The sequence below is a fragment of the Diabrotica virgifera genome, chromosome 8 (genome assembly GCF_917563875.1).
Source record: "Diabrotica virgifera virgifera chromosome 8, PGI_DIABVI_V3a".
In the NCBI taxonomy this organism is placed as follows: Eukaryota; Metazoa; Arthropoda; class Insecta; order Coleoptera; family Chrysomelidae; genus Diabrotica; species Diabrotica virgifera.
In genome coordinates, this window is record NC_065450.1 from 101,099,998 (window position 1) to 101,121,808 (window position 21,811).

At 33.3% G+C, this 21,811-nt stretch overlaps 1 protein-coding gene across 1 annotated transcript in view; it reads right to left on the bottom strand.

The window, feature by feature from the left end:
• The window catches only part of LOC114336495 (uncharacterized), a 165,812-nt gene that overhangs the window by 81,579 nt on the left and 62,422 nt on the right, over positions 1-21,811 (bottom strand). Inside the window, exons 3-6 of the mRNA XM_028286871.2 lie at positions 13,829-14,036; positions 8,398-8,681; positions 3,471-3,675; positions 445-669 (exon numbers count right to left, since the gene is read on the bottom strand). Coding sequence (XP_028142672.1) covers positions 445-669; positions 3,471-3,675; positions 8,398-8,681; positions 13,829-14,036 — 922 coding nt within the window. The remainder of the gene's footprint in view (positions 1-444; positions 670-3,470; positions 3,676-8,397; positions 8,682-13,828; positions 14,037-21,811) is intronic.

Below are 21,811 nucleotides of genomic sequence, written 5' to 3' on the forward strand. Positions count from 1 at the left end.
AAGCACATCAAAATCCATCATTAATTTATAACAATTTTAACGTAAATATCGACAGAAAGTCAATAATGGAATAAATGTGATTTCAAAATGTTATCAAATATTGGGATTTTCCCATTGATTTTATGTTATCAAGTTTGGCTTTATTATCGAATATACGAAAAACGATGATGAGAAACTTGATTTGTTCTTTTATTTATACAAACTGTATGTGTCTACTGGGTGGAAGCACATTTTAAGTTCCTTCCTAATGAAATAAACAATTCACCTTAAATTAAGTTAGTGGCTCCTTTTTGTTTTGATCAGTGTATAAAATTCACGATTCACAAACTGGAGAAAAAAATTTCCTTCTCTTTCATTTTTTATTAATTTCTTACTACGGCTCGCCGACTGTAACGTGACCGGCCAGGTGTGAACTTTTAGTTCTTTTTATTTTAAACCACTTACCTCACTAGCCATAATCATCATATTGTCTTTGGTAATATAGAATCTCGAAGGCCGCAGCCCGTTACGATCCAAAATGGCCCCTATTAGTCTTCCATCTGTAAAGGAAATCAAAGCTGGACCGTCCCACGGTTCCATAGTACAAGCTGCCCAGTGGTAGTAGTCACGTTTATCTTCAGACATGGTGGGGTCATTCTGCCAAGCCTCTGGGACCATTGTCATTACAGCCTAAATAAAATTACTAAATTTAAGACACAGAAACAGTTTTTGCTCGATTATAACTATACAGTGTCCCGGAAAATAGTGCGTTCCTTAAAAATATGGGTAGAATGCACTATTTAAAAGAAAACTCTCTTATATTTTTTTATAGTCATTTGTTGCCTCAAAAGATAAAAATAAATTTATTTTAGTTTGCGTTCCTTAAAAATATGGGTAGAATGCACTATTTAAAAGAAAACTTTCTTATATTTTTTTATAGTCATCTGTTGCCTCAAAAGATAAAAATAAATTTATTTTAGTTAAACTTAAGCTTAACTTTATTTTATTAAAACATTTGGCAACCTGACAGTTTCATTTATTTTGACACAGAGAACGTAGATTTGTAAACAGTCATAAATATCTGTAACCATAGAATACATCGTATTGTCACATTTTCGATTCGCGTGTATCATGATATGTTAAGTACGTACGGTGAAGCTCACTGTGACAGTAATAGGGCTGTTAAGACTTTATATTGAACGCTATCCCGAACGACAACATTCTAATGACCGAAATTTTGTGAATGTGTCACACAGGTTATTAGAGACAGGTTGTGTGTGTGGTACCTAAAAAAACTAGCGGTAGAACACGAGGTAACCATAGACTAAATGCAGATTATGCGATTTTGGCAGTGGTAATACAACAGTCAGTACCCGATCTGTAGCTAGAATGGTTGGCATTTCTAAAAACATTGTTCATAAGATATTTACGGCGGTCATTTCGAACATTTATTGTAATAATAATTTTTCATGTAAGTTAAAACAGTATACAAACCTTAATTATTAAATATTCAATGATAGGCCTGGATCCCGCGTACCAAAAAAAGTTGATTAATAGCAAGCTGAAAATTTGTTAACAGCTTAACGGTGTCTAGTTGGACAAACTTTGATGTACGGGAACACTGGAACAGGGAAAGTTTTAATTGTGGAGCAGTTTAAAAATTTGGAACGTCAGATTACGAAAACGTCCCATATATTTTGTCGGACAGAGAATATCCAATTTCTTTGTTACCCTTTCATTAAACTCTCATGCAAAAAATCAGACTGCTGTTACTAACCAACATGATTCCTGTCAGTTGGCAAGTTCTTCGTGTTCCACTCATTAAAATGCCCAGTTGGTGATAAACACCAGTCTGATTCTTGCATGAGAGTTTAATGAAATGGTAACAAATCAATTCGAAGTTCTGTCCGACAAAATACATGGAACGTTTTCGTAGTCTGACGTTCCAAATTTATAACCTGTTCTACAATTGAAACGTCCATTGTTTCAGTGTTCCCATACATCAAAGTTTGTCCGACTAGACACCGTTAAGTTATTAACAAATTTTCAGCTTGCTATTAATCAACTTCTTTTTGGTACGCTGGCTCCAGGTCTATAAACACAAATGCTCTTTCTATATCACTTTTATCAGTATGAATACAATATTATGCCTAACGATTGTTGATTCATGATAGTTGATGTACAGTAAATTTAAGAAGCGCAACGCTGCCGACTGTATTTGATTTTCTGTGGACAATCATCAAATGAATTAAAATTAGTATATTTTTTTTAAACGGTCGACTTTACAGCCTTTTTTATTTTAAATTGTGCACTCAGCCCATATGCTTTAAGGGGGGGGGGGGGTATAGTTAATTCTGCGTTTTCTTGCATAATTTTAAAACGTTTTCCCTTGAAAGTGGTGGGGTTAAGTTAAATGGCTAAAAGGCTGTCTTAAAGAACAGATTATTCAGTTAAATTTTTATTCAAAAATATTAAAAAATGAAGTGGTGGCGTCATTTTTAAGTACACGATCAAAAAAAAAAGATGATTTGCGGTGTACACTATACCTTCGGACAGAATCATCTGAAGCATACAAACCAAAAATATTTTAGTTTAAGAGTTTCTTGAGGTAGTGACGTCGAGTTTTTATGATTATATTGATTTTTAAATTCATGGTATAACTTTAAAGTGAAAAAATCGAAAAAAAGTGAGAAAGTCTGTTCGGTAAAAAAAAATGGTAATATAAAAAAAGTTGTAAAAGCAAAAACTCGACGTCACTACCTAGTAAAATATCTAAAAAAGAAGTGTGCAAAATTTCAGGAAGATCGTTGCATTACTTTTTAAGTTATAATGTACACCGCCTCAAAAAAACATGTTTTTCAGAAAACGCGTTTAAAAAATGTAGTTTTGGCAATAATACTAAGAAAATGTTTGTATATATCCATATCGCGTCAATTTTGCTCGGATTAACTTGAAATTTTAATGGTATACTCTTGTAAATATTTACAATCCAATAAGCCAATAAAAAAAATCGAAAAAAATAATCAAAAATACTATACCCACCCCCTTAAGAAACGCGCTATTTTCTGGGACACCCTGTATAGTATCCACTGTTTACTATGTGACTCTTAATAATAAGTAGAACGGGTATAGGAGAGTAATCCATTATAATCAATTAAGTGAATTATTGACGAGTACTTGATAAATTACACGTTGATCTGCAACATGATACACGAGTAAACAATAAACTACAATAAAAATTAATCACACTCAAAAAATAGTCGACTATATTGTAGCCCAATTCAAAATAGAGTGTTAAGAATTTTTTATAGCGCAAACACTAGTATAACATTTAGCAATTATAGCAGTGGCATTCTAATAAAATGAAAATTTAATATGAAGATATTTGACAACTCAAACTTTTTGTTGATTCTGATTGAGAATGTATTCTTGTACTTCAATTAAAATACATGTAAATTATAATGAATTAATTTAACATACTTAAACATTACCTCTGGTAAAGTTCTGTTTCCTGCATGCACTAAAAATTCCAGGACGCAATCAGCAGATCCGGAATCAGATAGGTTTGGTTCCACTACTGGATACAATGTTTTCAATTTGTTACCCAAATCTTCGTTTTTCATAACACCCTCTCTAGCTTTCATCAAATTAACATTTCCTCGTAATGTATTTATTTCTCCATTGTGTGCCAACATTCTTAGAAATAAATAAATTTATAGCAACGTAAAGAGAACTAAATTTTTGGTTTTAAAAGCAAGGTGTTACACTGTGCGCATTCATGTCCACATGCTTGTAATTTACTAATAGGTACTGCATCTTTTAGCGCCCACACTTCAAATATGTACAGGAGCGTAAAAGAGCTCCTAATTATTTACACTGCGCGTCTTTTGAAGTTGATAATTATTATTCAAAATAAGTTTTAAAATTATATTTTTTCAATAAGGGCTCGTTGAACACAAGCTGTATCATTTTAAAAATAAAATTCTTTACACTTTATCATAAAGAAAAAATTGTGAGAACACTCACGCCCGGCTGCCGTCTTCCGTCTAAACATACGGTCTGTCTAATAGCCCGTATACATGACGATTTAACGTAGCGATGTGACTGTGCAGTTCGTTGGTGTCGATTTATCGAACGTGTGGACGTTGTCGTGTATACGGACTATAAGTGAGAACGGGTCCTAAGTTACCTTCGTCAACATCTCGCAATTAGTTTGGAGAATAAATTTGAAAAAGACCAAGAGTTTCACAACATTGAAGATCACTGACATCATGTTAAAACTGTAATAAACACAAACTACGTTAGAGTTACCTAAAATCATAAAAAACAAAGATTAAAACTTAAGGAAAAAAGAAGGAAATTTAAAAACCGAGATCCTCAAAAATACAGACATAAAAAAAGACACAAGAAGAAAAATGCGAACGACAAAAGAGCGTGGCTTGAAGAGAAATATCTGGAAATTGAAGATCTGCAAAAGAATCACGATGTACATATTCAACTTACGCAATAAGATAAAAGAAGATGCTGGTATACGAAATAAAAGACCATACAACATCATACAACAATAAACTATTCACTTCTTAGCCTTTTAAATAAAGTATACGAAACCGGGAATACGGGAACGTCGGTTTTTTGATATATTTTAAGTTTTTTCTGTTTTAAAATCAAAGTGTAGGTAAACAAATTCAGGTAAATTAACCTAAAAATGCAAGCTATAGGAGAAACTACTGTAAGTACTGATAAATCTGATATTGTAAATTATATTCTGCAAAATGGGTTTGTATCTATTCCATATGAAGAACAAATTGATATTAAAAATAAGGGGCGTACTTTGCCTAAAATGTCCCGGCTTATAAATATTAGTGTGGGGGTAAGGGAAGTAGTAAATTATTTTCGAATAATTGGTACACAAAGTACTCATGGCTTACCGGGAGTGAAATAAAAAACAAACTTTTCTGTTGGCCTTGTGTAATATTTTCGACAAATAGGGGCAAACATCAAAATCCTTGGTGTGAATCTGGTTACGATAATTTAAAGGAATTATTTTTAGGGCTTTACAAAAACATGATATTTCGAAAGATCATACATATAGTCAGATTAAATTAGATTTATTTGGAAAACAAAATATATGTTTCATTAGATAATGCTCAACGTGAAAATGCTATTAAACATAACGACATTGTAAAAAATAATCACGCAGTTTTACGTCGTTTAATTGATATTGTAATTTTTTTAAGTTGTCGGGAATTATCATTTAGGGGACATGATGAATCGGAGATTTCGATAAATCAAGGTAATTATAGAGAACTAATAAAATTGTTTAAGAAATACGATTTGAAATTTTCTAATTTACTTTCTGATTCGAAGACATTTAGCGGCGGATCTAAAACAGTACAGAATGAATTAATAGAATCCATTAGTTACATTTTGAATAGTGTTATTGAATCTGAGATTCAGGAAACCGTTTGCTTTTCGGTAGAAGTAGACGAAACTACTGATATATCATGTCATTCACAATTATCAATTGTTCTTCGATACGCGTTACGTGGTAATATTTATGAGAGGTTTTTAGGTTTTACAGATGTGAGTAAAAGCCATAAGGCAGAATATATTTTTGGTGTTTTAAAGGACAGATTAAAATTTTTTGATATCAAAAATAAATTGGTAGGGCAAACTTATGACGGCGCTGCCGTTATGTCCGGTGAACTGAATGGTCTCCAGGCAAAAGTTAGAACTATTGCACCACAAGCTTTCATGTCGTCTTTTTTTTGCTAATTTAAGCGGATTTGCTTCATTTTTCTCGAGTTTGCCTAACGGACTAATGTTTTAGAACAATTTGTTTAAAAAAAATGCCAACAGTTTGTTAGACGCGATGGAACTTTAAATCTAGGTTAGTTTTTACTGTAGCAGATTTTCGTAAAGAGCTTTTGGAAGTTTTTGATTTTATTATTGAAGGCGACGATTTTGAAAGTGATGTCTATCCGTGAAGCAATCGGTTTGAAAAATTTATTAAATGATTACTCTTTTAATATTCTTTTAACTATTTTTAAGAAAGTGTTTACTCAAACCGATTTGATATTCAATGTTGTACAAAATCAGTCAACTGACATTATTTATTCCAAAAATAGAATAACAAAGCTGGTACAAAATCTCGCTCTTTGTTCTAAGTGAAAAATAGGATTGTTTTGCCTTCGCATTGTAACTGAATAAAAATGGTATATATTTTTGTTTTATATTAGTATTACTCCTATAGAGTAACTAAGTCCATTTTCCGTTGGAACTTTACCAAGTTGCAGACGGGGGTTGTGAATTGCAACTTTTTAGAATTCCCTCTTGTCTTCACTGCAGCATCCATCTGGCTTGCAAATTTTAGAAGCCATGGAGGTGTTACCAGGGAAATGGACCAATAAGTTTTCAATTTAAAAATCTTTTAGTAATATTTTAATATTTTTCAATATTATTAATGTTGCTATTAGGCGGCACACATAGTGGAAGCGGTTTCCGCTTACGGGCAAACCGCGCGATTCTCGCGCGCGGTTATGGTAACACAGTGAAGACGGGTAAAAGCGAGAGAGATCGTTCAAATGTGTCAGTTGCGTCTACTACTTGTAGCAAAATGTCGTCTTCCGATGACGATATAACTGCTTTAGATTCTGTTTTGACTAAACTGAAAAGAAAGAGAGTTGGTGTACATCCTATTAATCGAGAAAGATTAATTTATGGAGAATATCATCATCTAGTTCAAAAATTAAAAGAAGATAATGAACGATTCTTCCAGTATATGAGAATGACTCAAGACTTTTAATTATATTTCGGAGAAAGTGGAGTATCGTTTAACTAAAAACTGGTGTAATTTACATAAATACATATTTACATATTCATTGTAAAATCACTGAACTCGCGCGACAAAAAGAGGGAATAAACTAAATTCTCATTCGAGTAAACATTAAAACCGCGCGGAAAAAACTAAATTCTCATTCTAGTAAAAGCGGTCAGGCGGGTTAAAGCGGTTGGCCCGCGCGAACCTGCTTTGACTATGTTCGTGTACATTTAAACACGTGCATTCATTTTGAAAACGTTTAAAAGCGGGTCCGCGCGGTTTAACCGTAAGCCGAAACCGCCTCCACTGTGTTCGCCGACTTAGGATTGAAAACTTTACCTTTCAATTGCCAGATGACGCTAGTCATCTGCTCCATACACGTCAGTTGCAATGCGGGGATTAACTTTCATAGTTTGGTCTCTTCGAGCAGAGAGCAGCAGGCCTACGCCTCTCCGATGATGACTCCAATAAGAGTCGAAAATCGCCGATTCAGAGTGCTGGACTGCGCTCCCTGTTCTAAGTGAAAAATAAGATTGTTTTGCCTTCGCATTGCCAACTGAATAAAAATGGTATACTTTTTTTTTATTTTTAAAAAATTTAAACGCATAATGAAAGATTACGTTATTACCGAAGGTCGAAAGTCCCTGAAAACTTATGTAGTGTTTATTTTAATAAGTTACAGGGGTAAAAAAAAAGAGAAAATTTAGTGTGACTTTTAATTTTAAATATCTCATTCAAAAGAAACTTTTTGGTTATTCTAAGCGACTTTTGGCTCTCGGTAATAATGCAATCTTTCATTCTGCGTTTAAATTTTTCAAAAATATTTATTACTTTTCTCAGGGTTCTAAAAAGATAAATACATTTAAAACACATTGCACATTTTGATAGGCGACATTTTGCGCTTATGCACTTAATAGGACAGCACGAGATACAAGATAAGGTCCTAGGTAATAATGCAATAAGGTCATAGGTAATAATGCCTCGGTAATAATGCAATCTTTCATTCTGCGTTTAAATTTTTTTAAAATATTTATTAGTTTTCTCAGGATTCTAAAAAGATCAATACATTTACAACACATTGTACATTTTGATAGGCGACATTTTGCGCTTATGCACTTAATAGGACAGCACGAGATACTAAATAAGGTCATAGGTATGGTTTGTTCAACAGTAATTGGTTTGAGTTCAATTAGTGCGGTCGTAAATATTATTAAATTTATCTGACCAGGCCCATTGTTAAGACCCACCCGGAGCGATAAGCCACCGAGGTAGACCGAGTTGGTCTTTTGCAATTAACACTGACTAGACAGTACTCCCATAATAAAGCCTAAAATAAATGTTACCTGAAACCGGACCTTTTATACTATTATCGGTTAATCCGGGCTGTTTATAGTGGTAACTAATTGAACTTAACCATTTACTGTTTAACATACCATAACTAGACTGAAAATTAAATTTTACCAATACCCTAAAAAATTAATGATGACTAATGTTAATCAAAATATACATCCACTTCAATAAACGCACAATGTATTTATTTAATAGAACAAAAAGAGTATTGCAGGTTAAAAACTACTTAAAAAATCATAATTTCTTACCTCAGGGGATGTGCTCTTTCCCAACTGGGAAAAGTATTGGTGGAAAATCTAGTATGCACAAGGGCCAAGTAAGTATCATACATGGGGTCTACTAAATCGGGGAAATAGGTCCATAACTGGTCGGAAGTCAACTGACCTTTATAGACCACAGTTCTCCGGCTCAAAGAACAAATGTAGAAACGTTTTCCTGGAGCTGGGATTTGGTGACTGGCGCGTTTGCGCAGTATAAAATAAGTCCTATCTTGTTCGGACTCACCTACTGGATTCTTGAGGGTTATAAACACCTGAAAATGAACCACAGAACACAGTGAATAAACTACTAAGAAGTAATTTTAGTTTATTAATAAATCATTGTTGTTCAACTTTTCACATGCAAAAAATAATCTTATATTTTTACTGTATGAACCTCATAATTACAATCCTTTGTTTTAAACTTGTCCTTAAGCCAACCCTGTTTAATGGTAGCTATCATCAATAAATATAATTATTATGAAGACAGCAAAATAAGACAGTAATCCGATATAAAATAACCGTTAAACCATTAAGAACATTAAAATTGGTGCACGGAACAGATAATCCGAGAGTAAAACGACATATGTGTTTAATCAAAACGCGATCAGTGATCAGTGACAGAGGATTTTGGTAAGACTTTTTATAATATTGTCTGGTGATCATAATATCTTTCTTATTCCCTCTTGAACCAGCAAACCTCATACAGTTTACACCCATGAAAATATATTAATAATTTCACATATGTTACCGGCCAAACTCGATTTCAGGACAAACAAGTTTGGCCTAGGCTAAACTAGTTTGTCCTGACTCACAGTTAGGACATAAAGGATATAAACTAGTTTGGCCTAGCCCAAACTAGTTTATCCTGATATTAATACGGATACTGCAGGACCCACTAATAGTACAGCCTAGTATAAACATTGTATACCTACAATATCAAAATAAATAGATAAACTGAATAAAAACTCTGTAATTGGAAAATAATCATTTTTAGTAAAAGATAATAACTCGTCGTTAAAATTAATGGACAATTGTTAATACAAACAAAATTATTATAAAAAATAAATCAGTGTTTTTTATAAAAGCAATAATAATTATACCTCGATTATAAACATTATTTATTGTTTTCACCCAGTTTTGAAAAAATGTGAAAACTTTGAATTATCCACGTCCGTCTGTCTGTCTGTGAACACAACTCCTTCGTCATTATAGGTATAGGTAGAATGACAAATGAGGTGTCAAATGAAAGCTTATAATCCAAGGATGGTACTAAAGGTGAGAAATTGGACCTAGGCTGTATGTCCGTCTGTCCGTATAACCGCGAATATAACTCCTCCGTCATTATACCAGGTAGAATGACAAACGAGGTGTCAAATATAAGGTTATAATCCAAGGATGGTACTTGTAAAGAAATGAGAGTTTATTGGTTACACTTTTTATTTAACGTATTCAACACAATTAACAACTGAAATGGATACCGGTTACACAGACAACCTTTCTGCTTCGAAGTTGGGGCTGTAATGATATTGCGTCTCGCAGGACACATTCGCGGGCTCTAGGAGGCGGTTAGACCCAAAACAGGTTTGAATGAACTGGTATGATTACATTTGAGTATAGCCATAAAAACGACTATTTGTACAAATAAAAATAAATGTAAAACGGAACAGTACTTAATGTGAGAAATTTGACCTAGGACTTCCGGTTTTAGAAATGCGACCAGAAGTACTGTTTTAAAGTCACCGGAATAGTACAAGTGATATATTATTCGACGCGCCTTCGCAAGACGAGAACAAATATATATATATATATATATATATATATATATATATATATATATATATATATATATATACTTCCGGTTTCATGATTGTCTGTCCGTCCGCGAATACAACTCCTCCGTTATTATTACAGATATGACAAATTACGTGTCGAATGAAAGCTTATAACCCATGGATGGTATTAAAGATGAGAAATTTTACATCGAACTTCCGGGTTTAGAGTTGTAACCATAAGTACTGTTTTAAAGTCAGCGAAATAGTATAAGCGATATATCATTCGACGTGCCTTAGCAAGATGAGAAGAAATGTAAAATTTTGGTATTTATATCATTTTCGGTTAACAAGTTCTAACTAGAAGTGGCATTAGGTTTGTTCGTAGAACGATCAGCAACCGTTGCCAACCATCAGACGCATGCGTGTTCGTAGTCTACGATCTCTAACTGTTAACTGCGCAGCGCTAACTGTTAACTGCGCATGTGTCTGATGGTTGGCAACGGTTGCTGATCGTTTAGATCGTACTACGAACAAACCTATTATAATCGCAGAAATAGTACATGTAACACATCAATCGAAGCGTATTGAAAAGTTGAGTTTGAATCTTTAGTTTCGGTTTTGAAGTCATTTCTGTTTAAACAATGATGACACAAAGTTTAGTAAAAATTACTCAAAATGAGTAAAATCGTATATCCATCGACGCAGAGTTACACTAATAGTTCAAAAATATCAGCTTCAAGTTCTGCTTTCAATTACTTTGGGTGAAAACCTAGGACTTGCGAAGTGCAATTACTTGTTTTTCTATTTAGTATTTTGTTGACACTTAAAATTGTGGATTATCATTACTTTCTTGCTCTTGCATCGGTTTTTGCAACAGTTTTTGTTCCAGCTGCATTTGACAAAATCTTGTTCGATCCAACTGAATATCTCGTAGCTGCAACCCGTAACGATATTTTAGAGATCAGAAGGAACTCTAAAAGGTTTTTAATTGTGTTCAGATCAGAATTCGGCATTTGCCATCACACTTTTTTAGAGGTAGTAGATATAAACTACATAAGGCACTGAAATATCGTTAAGAGTTGCCGCTACGAGAGGTTCAGTTGGATCAGGACAGAGTTTTGTCAAATGTAGCTGCAACAAAAACTGTTCCACAAACAGATGCAAGAGCAAGAAGGTAATGATAATCCGCAATTTTAAGTGTCAACAACATGGAAAAATAAATAATGTTTATAATCGAGGTATAATTATTATTGCTTTTATAAAAAACACTAATTATTTTTTATAATATGATTGTTTATATTACCAATAATTGTCAATTTATTTTAACGACGAGTCATTATCTTTTACTAAAAATGATTATTTTTCAATTACAGAGTATTTTATTCAGTTTATCTATTTATTTTGATATTGTAGGTATATTATAAAGGGCTTACTAGTTTATCCTGCAGTGTCCGTATTAATATCAGCAGGATAAACTAGTTTGGCCTAAATCGGGTTTGGCCGGTAACACATACATGCCTTTTTGTACAATTATTTTACACCTAACCACATGATCTGAATTTGAAGAGACCCAATTACTGTACATTTAAAAAAATCTATTAAGAAAAACGCTTCAAAGGTAACATCGATTGTATTGTAATTCGCATCCAAGACATTTGCAGAAATATAAAAAGAATGTAAAAAAAAACAAAAAATATATGATTAGGTTTCGGTATTGTGTATGAATTTTATTCACCAAGATTACCTGTAATAGGAGTTATAGGAGTAATAATCCTAATTCGTGTATGCAACTAGTGATTAGTATAATTGCTCTATTTTTAGCAGAGTTAAAACCTACTTTGATAATTACAGAAAGCTATTAAAGGAAAATGTGGAATAAAATTTATGTTCATCCCCATATAATGCACAATAAGTTCAATTAACAAGTTAATGCACAATAAGAATAAGTTGAATAAGTTAATGAACAATAAGAAAATGAGGAAATCAACATCACACAAATAATGTGATCAGATATATGTACTATGCGCAACAAAGAAAACGGGCACCCACAAAATAGGATATTTTTGATGTCTCGTATGTCCGATTTAAGTGATTTTTTTAATATATTATAGATTTATTCTTTAACAATATCGCTGTAATAATATTGTTGCTAGACAGGTAAATTGTCATTGTATACAGGGTGTACCAATCAAACTGTGTTTTTTTTTAAAGTTCACCACACCCTGTCGAATATTCTAGCATTTATAAAATACTGAAATTAAAACCCAACTATAGCCTCAGGTTTTTTTAACATTCTGTTTTTTGATTCATTCGCTTATGTTGGATAATAAAAGGTTAGGTACTTTAACATCAGTGATACCTGTTCTTTTCCTTAAGTCTTGGTTCCTTGACAGGTATCACTGATGTCGTTGAACGTATAGCCAAGCTGAAATGGAATTGGCAGGTCACATAGCGCGACTGAAAGACTCACGATGGACCAGAAAACTAATTGACTGGCGCCCAAGAGAAGATAAACGCAGCAGAAGACGACCACCAACACGCTGGATGGACGACATTAACCGAAATCCAAGAAATGGCAACAAGAAGCACATAACCATGAAGAGTGGCGAAGAATGGGAGAGACCTATGTCCAGCAGTGGACAGAAGAGGTTGCATGATGAGGTACTTTAACAACTAGCCATGTTTTTCATCAATAGAGGGTGTTTCTAAATAAGTGCGACAAACTTTAAGGTGTAATTCTGCATGAAAAAATAATGACCGTTTGCTCGACAAACTGACGACTTATTTATTGCTCTAAAACCGGTTGAGATATGCAAATGAAATTCGGTATAAAGAGGTAGTTATTGTGCATTTTTTGAGATACAATGAAGAATTTTATATTCACCATTGGCGTGCGTACGGGTAATATGACGTCTAATATGACCCGTATGCACGCCAATGGTGAATATAAAATTCTTAATTGTATGTCAAAAAATGCGCAATAACCACCTCTTATAATCCACCGAATTTCATTTGCATATCTCAACCGGTTTTAGAGCAATAAATAAATCGACAGTTCGTAAGAAAAAATTGAACGTCCCGTATTTCGAAAACAAAGCATTTGCGAAAATATGTTCATAAAGCAAACGGTCAGTATTTTTTCTTGCAGAATTACCCCTTAAAGCTTGTTGCACCTATTTAGAAACACCCTGTATTGATGAAGAACATGGCTAGTTTTTAAAGTACCTACCTAACTTTTTTATTATCCATCATAGGCGAATGAATAAAAAAACAAAAGGTTAAAAAAAACCTAAGGCTATAGTTGGGTTTTAATTTCAGTATTTTATAAATGCTAGAATATTCCACCGGGTGGGGAGAACTTTTGGAAAAAAACACAGTTAGATTGGTACACCCGGTATACAATGACAATTGTCCTGTCTAGCAAAAATATTATTACAGCGATATTGTTAAAGAGTAAAGCTATAACATATTGAAAAAATCACTTAAATCGGACAACAGGTTTAGGAAATACGAGACATCAAAAATGACCCATTTTGTGGGTGCCCGTTTTCTCTGACGCGCAGTGTAGGTACTAATATCGAAATATTTTACCAATATTGATTTTTGAATAATTTTTGTATTTATTTTATTTTTAGTATTTTACCCACCTGCCTCATAAACGGTTCAGAATTTCTCGCAACCGCGCCTATGGAGGAATTGTTGGTTGGTACGGTACGCCAAGCCAGCACGGACACATCCAGTTCCTCTGCCAACTCTGCGAATTTCTGTTCGGATTCTTGGTGATGCAGTTTGTCCAAAAAAAAGATGCCAGTGGCGTATTGGCCGAAAGCTGGCAGTTGTATATTTTGCTCATCCCTAAAAAGACAGAATTAAATTATTACATATTATAAGAAATTGTTTGTGCATTCAATTTCACAACTTCGTTGTGACTCATATTTTTTGTAGTAAAAATTTTAACTTCATATTTCAACTTTGACATAATTTGGGCAACCTTGTACTTTTTTCTTTATAAACATAATTTTATCGATTATGTTTTTAAAATTATATCACAAGTATCAACATATTTTTTATTTGACCTCCACATCATTATTAAAATATAACTTTTAAAATTATATTAATTAAAGTTTCCAATCTAGAGGCCGAATATCAAATAAAATATTCCTTTATAATTGTAGTTTATGTTACGATATAGTGTATCAAATTAAATGCTTATAGACCGACATTATTAGAATGTACTAAATTTTCTGCTCTTCGAGCGTGATTTATATTATTTGGAAACTCGAGATCGCATTATTTATGTAAAAATTAAGTGTTATATAATATTATTTAAATTACCATAAATTTGCAAAGCAAATTGAAATACTTTTATTGACTCTATTTATTAGCTAGGCATTCATAATTTTACGAAGTCATTGATGAGCAATACAAGGGTAAACCTAAAATACAATGCAAAATAGAAAGTATCCTTTTTATAAACTTCATAAAATAATAATCTTGAAACAAAGGGAAGGTGAATTAGAGTTAAGGACAGGGATAAGATTTTGTGGCCAGGGGAAAGTCATGAAACTCATCTTATACAGAGTGAGTTTTGTGCTTTTATGTATCCGTTTTTCTGAAAATCTGATGAACGTTCTTATTTCAAATGCAACACTGTGTATATTTTTTGCGTTTTGTAGTCCTTAAGAAATACTGATTATTTTTCATTTAATATTCCCTATACCTAAATGGGGTTGTTTAGTTATTGGTAGTCAATGTTATTGCTACATACATATATTTAAAAAACTTTTTTAAAACAACTTATAAATATAAATGTTTTCGGCCCAGGCAGACATTATTTTAGGTTCCTTGGATCATTGTGGACAAAAAAAGTTTAAACGAGTTTAAACAATTTAAAACTGAAAAAAAAAATTAAAAATTACGAAACAAACATTTACACATTTACGGCTCAAAAATACAAGTAGGTAAAAAATATAACATTTCGAAATCAGGAACTAAATTTAAGCTCAAACCTTCTTCCATAGGCTCCCCATTTTGATCATGTTTTAATCTAAAACCTTGTTTTCAATAACAACCAAAAAACGGCATTTTAAAATGTTTAATCCCCGCGACGTTATTAAAAAAACAAATTATAAACAAATTAGAACAATTTTCAAATGCCATTTTATAGGGGAGTTTAATTGAAATTTGAATTTATCAATACATTTATCGAAAATATACATAAAACTAAAAGTAATGAGACCTTATACAGATTTATATTCTTTTGGCAACAACCCCGTTGTTATAGCTATTTGTATAACAAGGGAGGAAAGTGCTACTTTTCCTCCCGAGAACGAAGTTTACTGCCCGACGCGTAGCGGAGGGCAGTAATCATTCAAGGGACGAAAAGGCACTTTACTCCCATGTTATACATAATATGGTTTTTCCACCTTCCTCAAATAACAAGTCATTTTTTCATTTTTACTTAATTTATTTATGTAACTAACCAACAAAATTTATTAGAGCTAAAACTAACAAGTAGGTACAATATAACTGTCAACTGTCAAATATAAGTCAAATTCAATGTAAACCATAGAGTTATAAATATATTAGCATAGAGAGAGTGTCATTAAGAGCGAAGTGACGACACCATCTTTTTTATTTGGATTAGTGCTGTTTCACTCTTACGCATAGTAAAGCTGTGACAGTTGTCCTCCCCTTCTGTACCTATACTCACACAATGTCATCTTAGTTTCTCGATACAATGTGAAAAAGATGCCGCAAACCAGTCCATGAGATCTTGTCGTCAGGAAGCGCGGAAGGTAGGCTCACTCTATGTTAATATATACCATATACCTCTATGATGTAAACATTGTTAAATCAAAATAACAATTTACTGTTTTTCACCATTCTGCAAAATACAGGGTGTTTTATAAATACACGTTAAAATATATAGATACTTACGTAATAGAAAATAGATATTGTACAGGGCGTCAATAAGTTATATTTCATGAATGAAATACCATGACCTCACTTTTACTTTTCCTCCCTAGGGAGGAAAAGTACAACTTTGCTCCCTACAATCAGGTCCAGAAAAGTATACCTTCGGTAGAGGTAGGTGGAAAAATATTTTTCAAACAATTGTTTTTTGCTTAATACTGTATAATACTGTGCTTAATACTAATAGTAAGTCTTAGGTGAACGATTTATCCTTAAACTTTGCACAAAAAGATCCTAAGAACCTTCATTAAAATGTAAATTAGCTCAGCAGTTAAAAAAGTAAATACATATTGTGCAGAAATGGCCCCTTTTTAATTATTTAAACAATGATCCCTTTATATGATTTGGATACTTTCTTGAAAATGTCTTTTGTACTCACCTAAACTTTTATATAAAACTTGTTCCAACCTATACGAATTTACATTTTGATTTACATGTAGTGTAATCTTATTTTACTAGACTAATAATTAAAAAAATAGTCATGTATGGAGAAAATCCATTCACCCGTTAACTAATCATTCCACAATGTCAGAACATAAACTAAATGGATGTTTAAAGATTACTTTAGCATATCTATTTCAGTGTAATCTTAAAATCGAGTTAGTATAATAGCATACAATTGCTCCAAATATATTTTAAACCCTCCTCTTTAAAGACCAGAAGGTTTTAAATCTAAACCTCCCAAACCTAACTAACTACTTCGACTGACCCACTAATGATTCAAATCTGATCGTGTTCCCATATTTATCAAATACTTCGTTTTGTAAATATGTTTGTACATATTCTCGTTAGTGTGTCAAAATAAATAATCGACCTTGTTGATCTAAGCAAAACGTGGACTTTAACTAAGGTGTTCTACTTTGCAATTATTATAACAAATATGCGTAATGTTTATTGTTTTATAAAAATATCTAACGAATACTTTAAGGTAATTTAAGGATTTCTAAAATATCTAAATAATGAGGTAAATCCCATTATAGGAGTCTTAAGGTAAATACCCAAGATGATCATACCCCAGATGATCACTATGAGTCCTGCTGGATATTGTGAAAGAGTCTAAAGAATTAAAAATGAGGGAAATACTGAACTCGTCCAGTCTATCTAAAGATTCCCCGTAATACAACCGAAAAATATACCAAAAAAAAAATAATACCCATTGATACATTTTGTTGCATTTATTAAATATTTTAGCCTAGTCATTATTTTAACACTACATCTAACTTTGACTTTTTTATAAAAAAAATAATAGCGATAAGATATTGCCAAATTACAAATAGCTTGTTTATTCGCGTGTTACACGAGTGATTTCAGATCATTAAACAACTATTTTCTACAAATATGTTGTTACAAAATTATTTCCATAATAATTCCAAAATAACAAAAATAAGAGATTAGGGGATTCTCTCTAAAAAAATTTCCAAAATTATTAAATACTTTAGATTACAAATGAACAATAATTTAATTGTATATTAACTATTTTTTGCATACCTAGACATAATAATATACTCAGGTGCATAAATAATAACTACCGCTTTAAAAAGTTAACAAATGTTGATCTCAAGATTATTTTTCTGGCCCAATTCTTAAAATTTTTTCATCGTTTAGATTTACGAATAAGGCATGATTTATACACATTTTTCAATTATAAACAAAATTATAATAATTCGATCATTTAACTACTAATCACTTTTTATATATTTTGCTATAAACTGTTTTTCCATTCCTTTTGATATCTCTATGCGCTTAAAAGTTATGATTTATTACCAATTAACAATGAAATATTCACATTCCGAGCAAACGGTTGAATAAGAAAGCAATAAGCCAAAAAGGACATAGCACACATCTTATGGAAAACATAATGTCACTCAAATGCAATAAAATGTACATGAATACATTCGTCTCGAAGCAGTCATTTCATATCATTGCGCCAACACTGGACACCGCACATATCTTATGGAAAATATAATGTCACTAAAATGCAATAAAATTTACATGAATAGATTCGTCTCGAAATTGCAATCATTTCATATCAATGCACCAACTCTGAATTCAATGAAACAATACCATCATTCATAAACGAGATTAAGTATCTCAGGCTTTGTACACATGCAGGCATTTACACCGCGTTTTACCTGATAAAACCTAAACGCCGCGTTTCAAGTAACAAACGAACAAATGGTATCGTACATATGCAACCGCTCAACGTCGGCGTCGTCAAACCGCGGCGGTTGTATTAACTTCAAATGCCGCGTGTGCTTGGCGGTTCGAGCTATAATACTAGGGGAGGAATGGGACCGCGAATCCATGTGACCAACCGAATGGGACCATGTGTACGGTACAAACATCGGCTAACAGCGGCGTTGAACGCCTGCATGTGTACAAATCCCTTCATATAAAACTTAAGTGGTATGTCGTACATACCGTCCTAAAGCAAAAAGGACTCTTTAGATCTACCGTAGGCCTCCTTGCAAAACGAAGGGGTAAGACCTTAAATGAGCTATTGATAACATATTATAACGATTGTTATTGTCATACCTAGAGTTACTTAAGCTGAGCTAGTTTGGTGGAAAAGAACATCGTTGAAAAACACAATAATAGAGTTGCAAAAAGCACACAGACTCACATGTGTAGGAAGCCAAGGTGTGTCCCACTGAAGCCTTACAGGTAATACTGAACCTTTCTCTTCTAGATATACATGTAAGGAGGAAACCTCTAGAAAGTACCTTTAGGATAGCATAGACGTAGCATCTAAATCCGGCGACTCTGGTAATCCTTTAGAGATTATAAGCGTTGGACCAACGAGCACATGAAGATATTGTGAAAGTCTAGCTCAAACTAAAAATTACATAAACTAGCTTAAGTTCATACAAAACTAAATCGCACGAATCACAAGAGGTGCTCTTTATTTTATACGGATGGGTCAAAAGTCAAAAACGTAGAAAAATACGAATAGGGATTTCAACAGCAAACAGTCAATAATCCGCCGGTAAAAATACTCTTACATATTAATCAGAACTGCTAACAATCAATTTTTGTGAAGGGTGCTTGAAAAAACGCATCAGTTTAGCATCATTATCATCATCAATGGCGTTACAACTCTTCGTGAATCTTTGCCGCGTTTACTATTGCCTTCCATGTTGTCGGTCCTGTGCCATTAATTCCCATTGTCTCACTCCCAATTTCTCCAGATCTTCTTTGGCTGCATCTTTCCACCTTTTTCTAGGCCCTCCTACAGACTTTCTTCAATCTGGCCTTTCCCAGAACGCATTGTTTATAAGGCGATTGTCGATACTGCGTATCACATGCCCTGCCCATCTGAGTCTATTGGCCTTTATATATCTGACTATATTTTCCTTTCCGAATAGACTAACTCGTTATTGCATCTGCGCCTCCATTCGTTTGTCACACTGTCTCTGCAAGGGACGGTTTTACGTTCCCACGCCAGCAATTTATTTACTTCTTTTTATTAGCGTCCATGTTTCGTTTCCATACGCGACTGCTGGTCGTATTATGGTCTTATACTGGATTTTTTCACCTCGTGATAGAAGTTTTGACTTCATTAGATGTTGCATTGCAGAGAAAGATCTGTTTCCAGCCATTTTTCGCTTTTCAACTTCTCGCTCTATTTTGTTGTCATTTGTTGTTGCTCCTAGATATTTAAATTCTTTAACCACTTCGAAGTTATGATTGTTTATAGTAATGTTTTGCCTTATTCGCCGTCGTTCTTGTTTTCGAGACGACCATGTATTTTGTTTTGTCTTCATTTATTTGTAGACCGATGTTTAATGCAGCTTCTTCAAAGCTCTAGAAAATATCCTAACTTCTAATGTTGATTGTGCCACTGCATCTACGTCATCGGCAAAGACGAGTACGATTTTTGTTCCCCGAGCAGGTACGTCTGGTTTGATTTTTTGATAAATTTTTCGCATGACATATTCTAAGGCCAGGTTAAACAACAATGGGGACAACGTATCTCCCTGTCTAAAGCATTTGATATTTTTCCCCCTATTCTTACTTGTGCAAAGGAGTGACTTACACACATTTGTGTTGCCGCAGTTAGTTTCTTGGGTACGCCGATCATTGTTGCAATTCCAGGTTGAGCATTCCATACTGTTGCAAAAATCAGTTTAGCGAAAATATTTGTATTTTCCAAGATAATCAGTATGCATTAAAGGCTCTGAAGTCTACATTTTATGAGTCGGTAACAGCTTGGAACTTCGAAGATTCTATTATCCGAAACGGCACATCAAAGAAACTTTGCTGTGAGTGTCAAAGCATAAAGATATTGTTGGTAATGATAACCCTAATAGTCTTATTAAAGAAGTAGCTATTACTCCCTTCATAGGACCAAAGGCATTCTGCAGTACCTGTACCAAAAACCCGGATAGTGGAGGTTGTCTGAAAATATAAAAAAAACTTAGGTGTAACCAACTTTGAAAACATACCAGTCTAGAAGCAAGCAAAAAGGTTATTACATTATTTTGCTCACTAAACGGCGTAGGCGGCCGTAGTTCAGTGACTATGGTACGGAACTTACCAAGCTGTACGGCCGAGTTCGATCCCTGCACAGACACCAGAAATTTTTCAACCAGAAATTTTTCAATGTCTAATTTATCACAGTTACAGTTGTTCTCACGTGCCTATTTTATATTATGTAAAATTGGCAAAATTGTTCATAAACGCCATAAGTACACGAGTTCTTTTTATAATCTGATTATTTAACAAATATCCCTACTAAATGGATAATGGGCTTTCTTTGAAGCCTAGATGTGCTAGACTAAACATGGTAGGTATACACAAAAGATATCTGGCCATGCATCGTCATTATGGAATAGTGCGGTCGGCTAAAATATGATTATTGTGCTTTGTGCTGTCAGTGCAACCAGAGAACAACGAACACAGTGCAACCTTCAGTTGATATTCCGGACCATGACATTAGCACTTCTCCATGACCAAGATGAAGGCTAAAAATACACTCCATACTCCATTCTGCCGGCACATTGATCATTATATTCTTCTTCTCGAAGACTATTACTTTAGTAGGTACCTTCTTCATTATTCAAAGCCATTTTGAGAATGAATAAAAATTGTCTCAAACTATTTTTATGACAATAAGACAAGTGTAAAACAAGACAAGCAATCTTTATTTTGATCGTTAGCGGTATGGTCTACTGCAGCTTAAATTGCACCGAAAAGTGCAAGAAGAAAAGGTACGAGCAGACAAGGAATTTCCTGGCTCTATAATCTTAGAAGGATGTTTTCAATATCATCTACTTGGCCATTTAGAGCAACAGCAAAAATAAAAGTAGCCCCATTAGTTGCCAATATCCCTAGCGAATAGACATCTTAAGAAAAAGAAGCTTTATTATGTCAATCTTGATTGTTACATAATATAATAAACTGAAAAAACCTTCGAAGAAAACGCAATGCTTCATTCAATACTTCATAACTTTGAAGCGAATCGAGCTAAAAAGAATGAAAAAAAAAACAATGTTTAAGCGTTGTTTACGTAATGGAATAAGCTTTCAATAGAAGACAATTTTAACACACAAAAGGTTATATTTCACCTTTATACTGCTGGTATACAGTAAATACAGTGTATTTATTATACCTACAAATTTGTATAAACCCATTCAGTGTGATTGTATCTAGAC